The sequence below is a fragment of the Zeus faber genome (assembly GCF_960531495.2).
Source record: "Zeus faber genome assembly, chromosome: 19".
Lineage (NCBI taxonomy): Eukaryota > Metazoa > Chordata > Actinopteri > Zeiformes > Zeidae > Zeus > Zeus faber.
Window position 1 is genome coordinate 26,281,829 of NC_137206.1, and position 13,359 is coordinate 26,295,187.

At 41.5% G+C, this 13,359-nt stretch overlaps 1 protein-coding gene across 1 annotated transcript in view; it reads left to right on the top strand.

Moving 5' to 3' along the window:
• lancl2 (LanC lantibiotic synthetase component C-like 2 (bacterial)) overlaps positions 1 to 12,593 on the top strand; it is a gene marked incomplete at its 5' end in the record, with an annotated part of 82,068 nt that extends 69,475 nt beyond the window's left edge. Inside the window, 3 exons of the mRNA XM_080019986.1 lie at positions 3,374 to 3,550; positions 8,295 to 8,367; positions 10,885 to 12,593. Of these exons, the coding sequence (XP_079876112.1) occupies positions 3,374 to 3,550; positions 8,295 to 8,367; positions 10,885 to 10,961 (327 nt within the window). The 3' untranslated portion in view covers positions 10,962 to 12,593. The remainder of the gene's footprint in view (positions 1 to 3,373; positions 3,551 to 8,294; positions 8,368 to 10,884) is intronic.
• Positions 12,594 to 13,359: the final 766 nt, after the last annotated feature.

Genomic DNA, 13,359 nt, shown 5'->3' on the forward strand with positions numbered 1-13,359 from the left:
CGTAGATGAGTCTCATATGGTGTCAGGGGAGGTGCCCCCATGTTTCCCGACGTAGGCTTGTGCTGTCTCGCCATCGTGGCTGTCGAGGTCGACAACTGGTATGTCTGCGTTAATGATGTTAGGCTCGTCGTTAATGACGTGGTTGGGTAAATTTGGAGTTTGACGCCGTACGGGAGGATGGGAGTCCAGGTCCAGATCCATGGGTGTTCTGGCCGGTACCATAGGATACAAAGAAATATATTGATTAGCATACAGGATTCTTTTGATTCCATTACTTGTTGATCCTTTTGCAGAGCTTTACTATTCCTGGTACCCATGGTGAAATTCAGTCAACAGTCCCGACCTGCACTCTGTACGCCTAGAAGACCCGTGAGCGCGACTTCACCGCAGCTGTCTCGCAGTCCCCGACTGCTCGCAGTCCCAGACTGCTATAGTACTATATCGCCGACTGTGGCTTTTTATTTTTTCTATTTTTCATTTTAATTTTAATTGTATTTTATTTTTATATTTTATACAGTGGTCACTATATTTCCAGGTTTCGTCTGAACCTCGATTGAAAATTTGAGAATAAGGTTACCAATGTCTTCACTTTTAGAGAAAATTTTTTTACAAAAATAATAAAAACCCGTATCATAAAATAAATCCTGATTTGAGATCTGATTCAAAATTTTAAATTTTAGAATAAGAAACCTTCTTTCAAACACTCAACATCTGTCTTACCCCACTATCAGGAACCTAGATCAAGGCAGCGCCCCAGAGTCCCACCGAAAAACGGTCCTCCAAACGAGGATTTTAGTCTATGCAGGCTCCGTTGTCGATGGTTCCCCTGGACGTAGTTCAATCTTGTTCCTTGATGCCAAATTGTTACAGAATCTAAAGGGTTGCTTTGATCTGCAGTTTGTCATTCGGTGGTCTTAAATAAAGTGGCAGACAGACGTTGGTTTTACTTGTACAAGGGTCGGATCAGAGATGTGCTAAGGAGCAGCTCTCTGAGTCAAACAGTTTATTTTCAGGGAGTCAGAGAATATCAGTTTGACGTCACAGATACAGAGAATATACAGTCAGCTTGACCTCACAGGTGCAAAAAATAATTGGTCAGACCAAAATAAGGCAAGCTTTGGTGATGGGGCAAGCTTTTTGGCAGGAACCCAAGGGAGGACACGATCTAAAAGGTTTATGAAAGAATTGACCCTGTGTGCTAAAATAAATGTGTGTGACTGGAAGCTACATGAAGTTGTGTTCTTCATTGTGTGTGTGCATATATGTTTATGTGATTACATGGATTTAGAAATATTGTTACAAAATCACAACGTTGTTTTTATTTTTTTCACACAATAACTAATAAAAGCGTTTTGGTGGTATTTCAGACAAAACTTCCAATCACACTGTTAAGAAAAGATTTAGATCTCAGAATTTTCCAATACTCCTCTCTCTACGACAACACCAAAGTGTCTGGGACACTTCACCATGTAGCTGGTGATGAAACAAGCTCCACGCCCCTATGCTGCACCAATGCGCCTGGTGTACTTCAGGCATTAGGACCGGATTGAAAAAACAAGGAGAATAGAAAGGTTTCACAGCCTCACCAACACATTGTTAACAGTAATACGTTGTGGTAATACTGTTTGTGGTCGTATATATATATACACAAAGCCTCACGAGAATGAATGTTCATTTGGCCAAAGCATTGATAGGAATATACATAAAAGCATGAAAAGTCAAACAACTCAATCAATGAACAAACGTGAGAATCAAATAATACTTAGATCCTTAAATATAACTTTGGCTGTTGCATCTAGGGTTGGGCCACTGTAAACATTTTTAAACCGGTTTGATATGAAGCGAAACACCGGACCGGTATACCGGATTTTACCACTGGGTGTCGCGCCTGACTCAGCAACCGCTCCGTCGGTACAGGTTGCTGATGTCGGCTACTTTTTAATTTGCCAGAACGTCTCATAATACCAAATGCCTGTTAAGTCGGTTTGCATGAATCCAACCAGAAATTGACCCAACTCTAGTAGCAGCCCAACTTAACGTGTTCATCTCAGCCCCTTTCCTGGGGGGGGGGCGCTTTCACCATCAGAAAGCTGTGACCTTAAGGAATCATTTGAGATGCAGCTTGTCACTGTATGTCAATCTTTTCTGTCACACACTGAAACGAATCACCGAATGAGGATTAAAAACTACACAGATACGTCCTCTGGCTTGCCGGTTGTATCTGGTTTAAAACAAAAATTATCCCATAAAGAGGATTGTGTATTCTTTTTCACAACAAGCTGTTCCATGATTACATTAGCTGAAAATCATTGTTCAACTCGAGCAACCCACCGTCCACGCTGCGTGCCATAGTTGCACCTTGACTGCTACGCCCTGTTGCTGCGGTACGGCAAAGTTGCCACCATATGGAACGAGCAAGACTCGCCTGTAATCAAATAAAAGTAAATGGAGGAAATGTAAATGTTTTTTCTGGATTCTGGAGCACTTTAGTGTTATATTTATCAACCGATTTCAATGAGTCGTTTTTGTATTCAAGGGTTTGTGATCTACGTGGAGTAGAAAAAAGTTATATATATATATATATATATATATATATATATATATATATATATTCCACTACACATACAAAAATCCTCTGGTTTTGGTATCAGCTAATATGTATCAGAATTAGAATTGAAAAAAAAGGGGTCGGTGCATTTCGAGTTACTATGAGGCCGTATTTCATCACGCATGAATGCAATTTGGCTCTTTGAATTCACAAGAGTCTCAGCTTTGTAGCCATATGTTAGCTGCTAGTTAGACCAACCAACGAGCAACTCTGATCATGGATCCACCCATTACCTAGATCCAGGTCAGGTGTGGCTGCTCAAACCACACCATCCCCCCACCACACTATTTATTTCACCCCAGGGCTTATTAAAATGTTGGTACCCATCGTTTTATAAGGTTAGCGAGGTTGTTCACAGCGCTTTACTGTTTTATGAAACTCTGTTGCACTCTTTTCACTGTGCTTAAATGCATTCCAATGGGGGCAAACTTCAAATTTAGGCATTACAGCAGCAAAAAAATGTCTCCTTCTTGTATACTTTGTAGCTTTGTATTATCCGAATGGTTCCCCTCAATTAATTCATGGATTGTACGCACATTTTGATTTATCAAGTCATATCATCTGCTAAATGAACTCTTAGATTTTACAAGTGACACGACGTGTACATATAAATCTTCGTGTCTTTGTTGGTTGCTAATTTCATATAATATTCAATCAATTCAAAAACTACCTCCAGTAAATTGGTCTACTTTTTGGGGCCTTTGCATTGATCGCATTCAATGCAAAATAAGAAAGTGCTCATTTGATTGGTGGTCTGTGCCTCAGGTGTTTAAAGAAGAGAAGTACCTCAAGGAGGCGGTGGAATGTGGCGAGGTGATCTGGCAGCGTGGCTTGCTGAGGAAGGGCTATGGAATTTGCCACGGCACAGCAGGGAATGGGTATGCCTTCCTCTCCCTCTACAAGCTCACCCAGGAGAAAAAGTACCTGTACCGTGCTTGCAAGGTAACAAAGTGACATCCGACTGTGTGTGTGTGTGTGTGTGTGTGTGTGTGTGTGTGTGTGTGTGATGGTGCATTGATGATTGAATTTCTCCAATAGCCCTTTTCCACCAACGCAAACCTGGTTCTGGGCTGGTGCTAGTGATGGTTCGTAGTTTGTTTACCTTTCAAATCTTCTAAGAACCGGTTTGCTTTTCCACGGGGAAAACGGGCCCAAGAGCCACATCATTTTGTTGTGGATGTACATTGTTACGCACGTTCATGCATGGCACATGTATGTGCTTATGAACTGTTGGAGAAATTCTCCTAGATGGTCTGTGAGGTCAATCTGCCGGCTACAGGGAGAGTATTAAAGATATTTATTCTGCAGAATAAAGAGAAAGATTCAGTGCTGCTCCAAAGCAGTGTTATGATCAGTCTGTCCCTATTACTGACGAAGAGGGCTTTATACCAAAGAGAGGTTGTGTGCCATTGATCAGGTGTCATTTACAACATTGTGCCCCTCAACCATCTCCTCTGATGTTACCCTCAAACAGTGATTTAACAGTCAAACACAATGCTACTATGCCATAAAACAAACACACAACACACAATGTGATGTGGTTCTTCAATACTACAATTGTCATTGTTAAGATAGAACAGTCTCTTAACATAACTCTGGGAGGCTCCTTAAAAACCCAGAGGCAATGTTTTAAAACTATGTAACATACAAAAGGCTATTGTCCTATATAAAACAGGTAAGACATCATTGTAATTGTTGATCATATGCATTTTTCAGAAATATCCATATAAGTGTAGACAAGGCCTACTGTGATGCCGGCCTGCCAACATTATTGTTATCGACTTTTTTCCCCACATGGTGGACCATGAAATGTAGTGAGTTTGGGGATCCCCCCGCACTCCCCATATAGTGAAACTAAATTAAAAAAATGTGTCACATAATGTAATTTATTGACGGTATATAGAAATGCTCCGAATGTTGGGGCTCCGAAATAAAACAAGCTTATTGACCCGGAAAAGGAGGAGATTGACCAGGAAAGGGAGGTTAAAGCCCGTCCCCTGCCATAACGCAACGGCATTTGGACCAATCGCGACAAGGGGAGCCCTCAGAGAGAAAAAAAGACAAAGTTCGCCTCACAGCTTGTGCCAATAATATCGCAAGAACCCATATCACCGCGTCAATTTGTTCTTATCTTCTTCTGAACACATCTCATTGGTCAAAAATGTTTACTTTTTAAGTAGGCCTCTACTTTTAGTTACTTGTACCTGCGCAAGAGTGGAACCCTTGGTCAAGTTGGTATAATACAACCTCTTTTCTATTTGTTGATGAGGCCCAGTCTCTCTATATGTGACCCACCACAGATTTAAGGAACATTTGCTACCGTTTGACTTTTCTTACCTACCGTTTGACATCATTTGAAAGTGGAGAATCAGAGCTTCAAAACAAGGTGTCACTTGTGCGAATCAAGAAAATATTATTAAAGCTATGGCTTGTTAATGATGAGGGTGCAACAGACTCTTTGGCTGGCGACCCCTAAAAAAAAAAAGTCTCGCAACCCTGTCATTCGGACTCGCTGATGTTCGATCGAACAACACCATAGTTAAGTACACGTATAAATATCCGTGGCGTTGGCACTGCATGTGATTAGAATTTGAATAACATGAGTGCCATTCCTGCTGTGTTTGGGCTGATTTGTGCCACAAAAATGATAATTTATGCCACTGTGCCGTTTGCTATGTTGCTATAGTTACAGGGATGCATACATACAGGCGCGCACTCTGTCTTTCTCTCCGTCTCTAACGGAAAGTGTAGCCTTACGTGAATATGGTCAAAATTTTTAAAACAAAACATATTATAACAGTAGAACTGTTTTAATTGTAGCAGCAAACAAAAATAAATACAGGCTAGTTAGTCTCCACGGTTTGGAGATAGAGGTTGAGGTCCTTTCCAATGGATTCTGCTTGACTGCGAGTCAAGAGCCACCAGGCTCTCCAATTCTGCAGTAGCTCTTGCCTTCATGTAGTCCACCCACTATGTGGAAGGAGAAGATGGATGGATTTTAAGCTTCTAAACTTGCTTTTAAATGCTCAGAAACTCAATTGCAGACATATTTTGCCATGTATGGCTGTTGCTATAATAATGAAAACATACATACATTAATCCTCCTAACAGCAGTCTAAAATGCATCTTGCATTTATCCCGTCACAATCATTACTACACTTCATTACACAGGCATACTATAAGATACATTTTTTCATTGTTTTAGACTAGATCTAGCCAATGGCTAGATAATGACAATGGCAATGATGGTTGCCAAAACACTGTAAGCGTGTCCAGTAATTAAGCGGAAGTGCAACAATGTTGTTTGTGGCATTTTCTGTGGTGACACGGAGACTAGGTGATCCTCACGCAGTCCCCACACTCAAAGAGCTTACCTGAGAACTCTGGCTATCAATTTTCCCGTGTGGTCATCTGGCAGATAGACTCTCTAAACACTTACTGCAGAGTGTCCAGATAAAGTGTATCTGTGTATCACTGTATCAGCTAATATATAGTGTGATGTATAGATGTGTCGTTCGGCTCGTCCACAAATCTGTTCTTGTAGCATAGTACAATACTTTGTGGAGTTCCTCCTCTACTTTGGCCCGACACTCCAACCAACTCCACCCACCTTGGGTTGATTGTTGGCTCCAACTCACGAAACCCCCGTTTCTCGACTGTGTAAATTGAGGCCATGTCTTTGTAGATGTAAGTTCCAACGGCATCAGTTATCTCCTTCCATCTTTGCGATTCTTTGCCATTTTGCTGCATGCAAAAGCCTCATGCAAGTTCTGAGTCTTTTTTTTATTGTAATTATTTTTTTGAGCACTCGACTCTTTGTGTACTTTGTACACTGTACTTTTGTGTCTTTCATCCATAGACTCTCTCCGTGCTGTCTGACATGATTCTTGCGTGGTAAAAGAGGTTAGTGGTGTTTGAGTCTGTTGTGAGGACCGGTCTGCGGCATAATTTGCAAAGTACAGTTTTGTGGTCGGTGTCAGACTTTTCATACCCAAACCACGTCCATGCAGCGGGAAGTAGCCCGTCCTTTATGTACAAGCTCCTCATTTTGTCTTGGCGGTCAGAGTCCTTCTCCTGTTCGAAATTACCCAGTTCTGTCTCACGTTCACTCCCTTCCATGTTTGTTTGTGTTTCCTCATCTGTGGGGTGCATGTGCAAAGCGTAATAATAATAATTCATTAAACATGTTTTTAGTTTTATTTGGAGGAACACAGGCGGTGCACGGAGGGACGTGCCCTTCCCTGTTCCTCCACATTCCAAACGCCACTGCTCTCAGCAATGGGGGCGCACGGAGTGCTGTGTTTACGTATAAAAATATATTTACGATTCCCCTTATTTATATTTATAATTATATATTAAGAAGTCCAATAACAAAAGACCATAATTATTTTTTTTTGTTCTGGGGACAGTGCCCTAATATTTTAATGTTGTCGGATAACTGTAAATGATTGGTTAATGAGGGTCGACTATCCGTCAGAAAAAAAAATCTAAATTAGCATCCCTGATATCGTCAAACCGCACAGTGTGTTACATTACACTCACCGGCCACTTTATTAGGTACAGAGATTTTGGTCCATATTGACATGATAGCATCACGCAGTTGCTGCAGATTTGTCGTCTGCACATCCATGATGCGAATCTCCCATTCCACCACATCCCAAAGGTGCCCTACTGGATTGAGATCTGGTGACTGTGGAGGCCATTGGAGTACAGTAAACTCCTTGTCATGTTCAAGAAACCAGTTTGAGATGATTTGAGCTTTGTGACATTGTGCATTATCCTGCTGGAAGTAGCCATTAGAAGAAGGGTACACTGTGGTCATAAAGGGATGGACATGGTCAGCAACAATACTCAGGTATGCTGTGACGTGTAAACGATGCTCGATTGGTACTGAGGGGCCCAAAGTGTGCGAAGAAAATATCCCCCACACCACCACCACAGCCTGAACTGTTGATACAAGGCAGGATGGATCCATGCTTTCATGTTGTTTACGCCAAATTCTGACCATACCATCTGAATGTCGCAGCTGAAATCGAGACTCTTCGGACCAGCCAACGTTTTTCCAATCTTCTATTGTCCATTTTTGGTGTGCGAATTTTATCTTCAGCTTCCTGTTCTTCGCTGACAGGAGTGGCATCTGGTGTGGTCTTCTGCTGCCTTAGCCTATCTGCTTCAAGGTTCGACATGTTGTGCGTTCAGAGATGGTATTCTGCATACCTTGGTTGTAACGAGTGAGTTACTGAGATTTGAGTTACCGTTGCCTTTCCATCGTCTCAAACCAGTCTGCCCATTCTGCTCTGACCTCTGACATCAACAAGGCATTTTTGTCCACACAACTGCCGCTCACTGGATATTTTCTCTTTTTCGGACCATTCTCTGTAAACCCTAGAGATGGTTGTGCGTGAGAATCCAGTAGGTCGGCAGTTTCTGAAATTTTTAGACCAGCCCGTCTTGCACTAACAACCATGCCACGTTCAAATTCACTGAAATCCCCTTTGTTCCACATTCTGATGCTGGGTTTAAACTTCAGAAAGTCATCCTCACCATGTCTACATGCCTAAATGCAATGAGTTGCTGCCATGTGATTGGCTGATTAGCCATTTGTGTTAACAATTAATTGAACATGTGTACCTAATAAAGTGGCCGGTGAGTGTATATTGCTGGTCTCTGCTCTCTTTTTGCTCAGTTTGCCGAGTGGTGTTTGGACTATGGGACTCATGGCTGCCGCATCCCCGACAGACCTTACTCTCTATTTGAAGGTACCGATGTTTATTCAACCTTTGACCAAAACTGCTTCATTGCTGTAACAAGTAGCCCTCTCATTTTTAAGCCCGACTATGAAAATGAAGTTGGCTACCATTTGTGAGGCCCATTAAGGACCATCTGATTCGCAAGAGTGCCTATATTTGATGTTGAACAATGGACTATGTGCCCTTCACTCCCTTCAGGTTCACACATTCTTGCGATAAACTTAAAAATACATATATATTAGAATTAAGATTTTTATGTTTAAGTTGACTAAACCCCAAAAAGATGTATAGGTTGAAGCTGTATTTTTTTTTTAAGCAAGACCATATGATTTTTTTATAGTGAATTTACTTATTCGGGCTTACAGAGGATGGTTTGAAAAAAAATAAAATAAAAAATACGGGCAGAAAGGGCAAAAATGCAGGAAAAAATGTTTTTTTTTTCCCCTGAAACATTTTTACATTTCAGTCAGTTACCTCACAGGGGGTAGTCCTCGTATCTCTGCTACAGCACAGTAGCAGGGTGTTAGACAGCTGGCAGGCAAGTCAGTTAGTTTCACAGCTATTTAGGATGGTGAAGTACTATGTTCAGGATATATTATTGAGAATATTTTAGAATATTTATACTAAAAGTTCCAGTCCCAAGTCCTATACCAATGGAGTCTGAAGTAAAGTTAAAGAGACACTGGTTTTGTTTAGTTTCGCTCAAGTAGGAAAAAAAGGAAAACCAATACACCTAAATCTAAAATAAAAACACACCTTGTCTTTTTCTAAGTGTCTCTCGCGAAGATCTCCTCGTTTACAGAGCCCCATCTCTCTAAGAATAGACGGGGCGCATAGCGAGTGCCAGGGAGATCTCCATGAGAGACGCTCTCTTCCCGGATACATGGGGCTCTGCGCTCCCGGTGGGACAAAGCAGATGTATCTGTTTTTTTGTTTCTTACAAGTAGGAAACTGGAAAAATAAATCTACAACTAAAGCAAAAACACATTTTGAGTATCTCTCTGCATCTCTTCTTCTTGCCAAGTTACCATTCCCTGTAGCGCTAGCTCTGTCCCGTCTCCCCCATGTGGCATCACGTTCAAGTTCGCGGACAATGTCAGATTTTTAGTTGCGCGGGGCTAATTGCATAACAAAAATTAGTTCTGCTGTAATTATAAGTAAAAATAAAATATTTTTTTAATGGAATTGCTACATTCAATTGCTACAATTTCTCTGAACATTAATTCACTGGGTATGCCAACCTGCAAGTTGCCCTTTATGCTAGACCCAATTCAATTTTTATCTGTGCAAAATTCAGATACAGGAGTCACAGGTAGATTTGGGCAAAAATTAGGATTTATTGACCAAAAATATATACATAACTTGAGATGGGTTGCAAAATACACTAACAAATCAGCTAAAGTCAGATCAAACTAAAAATGAAAATATTTATTTATATATTTATTATTTATATCAAAATAACTTATAATAAAGGCAACAAGACACACAGACCTCACCAAATGAAATGGGGGGAACCTATATAGGAGCAGAGCCAGACCAAAAAGGACACAAGAGGGAGAGACAGGAGACAAATGTCAGCAACAAAATCATTGAACACAAAATTGTATGAAACTAAACTACAATAACTGACTTATCACATGTTTAAATTTATTCCAATTAAATACAAAAAACATTTATCTCTGAAAAGTATTATTGTTAAAGTAAATAAAATTATCCACAGCTCGTTAAGGCTTAACCACTGCAGCTGTGGAGCTCTTGTCCTTTCTCGGCAGGCAAGATGGCGCCGGACAGCAGTGGTAACATTGCAAATATACACATTACAATGGTAAACTACATTCAAACAAATAAGAAAGAAGAAGAAACAGTCTTTAATTGTCACACGACACATGCTTGCACACACACACATGCTTGATGGTGGCCGGTGAAATGGCTCCTCTGCTTTTGACCCATCCTGGCTTGTCCTTCCTCCGGGGGCACAGCCAGGAGCAGTGGGCAGCATACGTGGACGTGCCCGGGGACCAGGTGATAAGTGTCCATCGCTGGTCAGACGATGAGTGCATGTTTTTGGTGGGGGTCCTTACTGACGTGAGGTGGAGGAAACCCCATGTGAGCACGGGGAGAACATGCAAACTCCACACAGAAAGGCTACTGTTTTGGAAGATAACCCGCCGGAGCACAGTGCCAACAGCGCCCCAGGCGGGAATCGAACCCAGGACCTTCTTGCTGTGAGGCCCTAGTGCAATGCACTGCGCCACCGTGCCACAAATAAAATCTGTATGTTATATGCAAAACCTATGTGTTATTATTATATGTATTTAACTTAGTGTACTGGATGTACATTAAGTATGTAGTGTGTAAAAAGATAAGTAATTACAAAAATAGTGAAAATATAAAGCCTGTTTAAAACTTAAACTGTGGGTGTGGTAGCGTCCATCACATTGAGGGATGGTTGAATCCAGGACTTTCCATCCACTGATCCTCTCCTCTCCCATTGTTTTTCCCTCTCTTTCTTTCCTTTATTCTTAGGTATGGCAGGAGCTATCCACTACCTGTCAGAGATGGCCATGCCAGAAGGTTCCTGTTTCCCAGCCTTTGAACTTTGATTTGCCTCCCACCAGCCTAAAGCTCTGGGGTTGATGGGGAGGTCCATCCACTCCATCAGTCCCCCCCGACTGATGGAGTGCGGTATCAACTTGAAGGACGAAAAGCTTTCAACTGCGGTCTCCTAATGGAAGCAGATGGCAGGTGAAAGAAGAGGTTTGGCCCTAGAGCAGGAAGTCGTGTTTTGGTGATTCTGAGGGAGTTTGGCAGGTTGGGTTCAACAACGGATTTGGTTTCAGGTTGGAGGTTCAAGTTTCAGGACAAATTCTGGCCTGTTTGTTGATCCAGTGGTCACAGCAGGATTTCCAGGATTTCTTGTCTCTCAACGCTGTCCGCATTGATTGGCATTGTGTTGGACACTCCTGTTGGCTCCTATTTGTGTGGGTGACTTCTGTGTGTGTATGTGTTTGCCTTATTACCACTGGTCGTCTGCGTGTCCTTGTGTTTTTGGCTCTTATGTCGTGTCCAAGCCTCTGCATGCTCCTTGTAAATGACTCTTTGTGCCTCATATTCTCCCCCCAGACGCCCCTTTGCCAGAACTTCTACGAGACATTATTTTCTTTTAATTAAAACCTAGCTTTTATTTTTTTTATGTTGCCAACTGTGACATTCAGGGCAATTCTGATTTGGGGGACTTGAGCCAATGACTGAGAAATGACTGAGAAATGATTGTGCCATTGTTCATTGGCTCAGGTCCTTGATAATAATTGTCTGCCAATTGGACTCCCAACACTTCGCATCCAAATTGCTCACAATGTTCAGCGTCTTGTCGTCCCTTGATCTCTACAGTGTTGGGGGGGCTCTGGCATTAACACCGGTTTGTTTTAAAGGAAATGGGCCAAAGCAGTTTTTCTTTACTGGATCTAGAATCATCTGATCGGAACTGGTCTTTCAAGTGATATGGACACTGTAGAATCAATTAATCTATTTGAACCTTCTAGACTAAAATGTGTTGTCTTTCAGTTGTTGTGTGGTAAGCGGTTACAGGTCACACAAACTTAATTCAATTGAGTTAACCTCATGCAACATGGGAAGTTTGGTAGAACATTTGACTGTTTGGATGCAATTCTGTGTACTGCCGCTAAATTCCACGGAGAGAACATGTTCTCTCCCTGTTCACTTCCATTGCCATTCAATACCAGAAACTACTTTCCAAATGATGCTATGGTCTACATTGTACTATGAAATCCAGTAGTTATTTTTTAAATATACCTGCATGGAATGCTTCAACCTGGCAATCATTATTCTCCACACAGCAAATACAGCAGCTTCTGGTAAATCTGAGTGACAGTGAATCAATCGGAAATTGTGGTGGGGGAGGGTCTTCTACATTTGTCCCCAAAAACAGGCAGGTGTTGGCGCTCCTGTGAGACTAGCGGTGCCTTGAGCCGCCGACGAAATTGTAACCTTGTATCCAGGAGCTACCAGTCCCCTCACAATCCTGACCTTTTCCCTCCCTCTTTCTTGTTCTGGTCTTGTTCTGTGCTTGTCATGGTAGTCATTGCATGAGAATAATATCACGTGTGATAATAGCCGTGTGATGAACATATCGTTTCAGTCTGTCTGTATGTGCTTGGTTTTACCAAAATATGTTAAATGTATCCGATTGTTTGACTCTTTAAGACACTCAAATAAAGCCATCAAATTAACTTTTGCCACTTTCCTTTTCTTTATTTTCTTAAAAATAAATATGTCCCAGCGTAAGGGACTTGTGCATTCACATTTAATGATTTAACGTTAAATTCCTTAATTTAAGAAACCGTCTGACCTTTATAATCAATAGAAAATTGAGTAAAATACATCTTAAATAAGAACACAGTTTTTATTTGTTTTTAGAGCAAAGACTCCCTCTCCAGTGTCTCCATTACACACGGAGAAGGAGATAGGGGCGCAAATTGCGCCCGATCGCTCCCTCAGGATACAGAGGATCCAAAATGTACTTGCATTTTTGATCAACGATATACTATTTTTGAGGTCTTTAATGCATGATCGGAATGACAGATTAAGGCCTGAACCCTGCGGTCTCCACCACAAGGGCACTTTGTGACATAATCAAATTTGTTATATACTGTTTGTGCAGGTTGTGGCTCTGCGATATATGCTGCGTTTCATGGGAACTCCGAGAACTGTAATTTGTGACAAATGCCACTAACCTGGACCCTGTGCATTGCTGCCTGCATCTATGTTTATTCTTATTTTTGTAAAAAAAAAAAATTTACATCAGGGTTATTTTAGATCTGGGGCTAATCAAATATTCTGCGCATATTCATGTTTTGATTCAGAGTGTCCACGGAGAGGAGAGGCTATTTACAGACTGGTCCATTGTCAATGTGTTCGAGAGAGAGAGCAGGGCAAAGAGGTGCTGACCAAAACAGTGCGCTCCATGCAGCTCTCCAATGA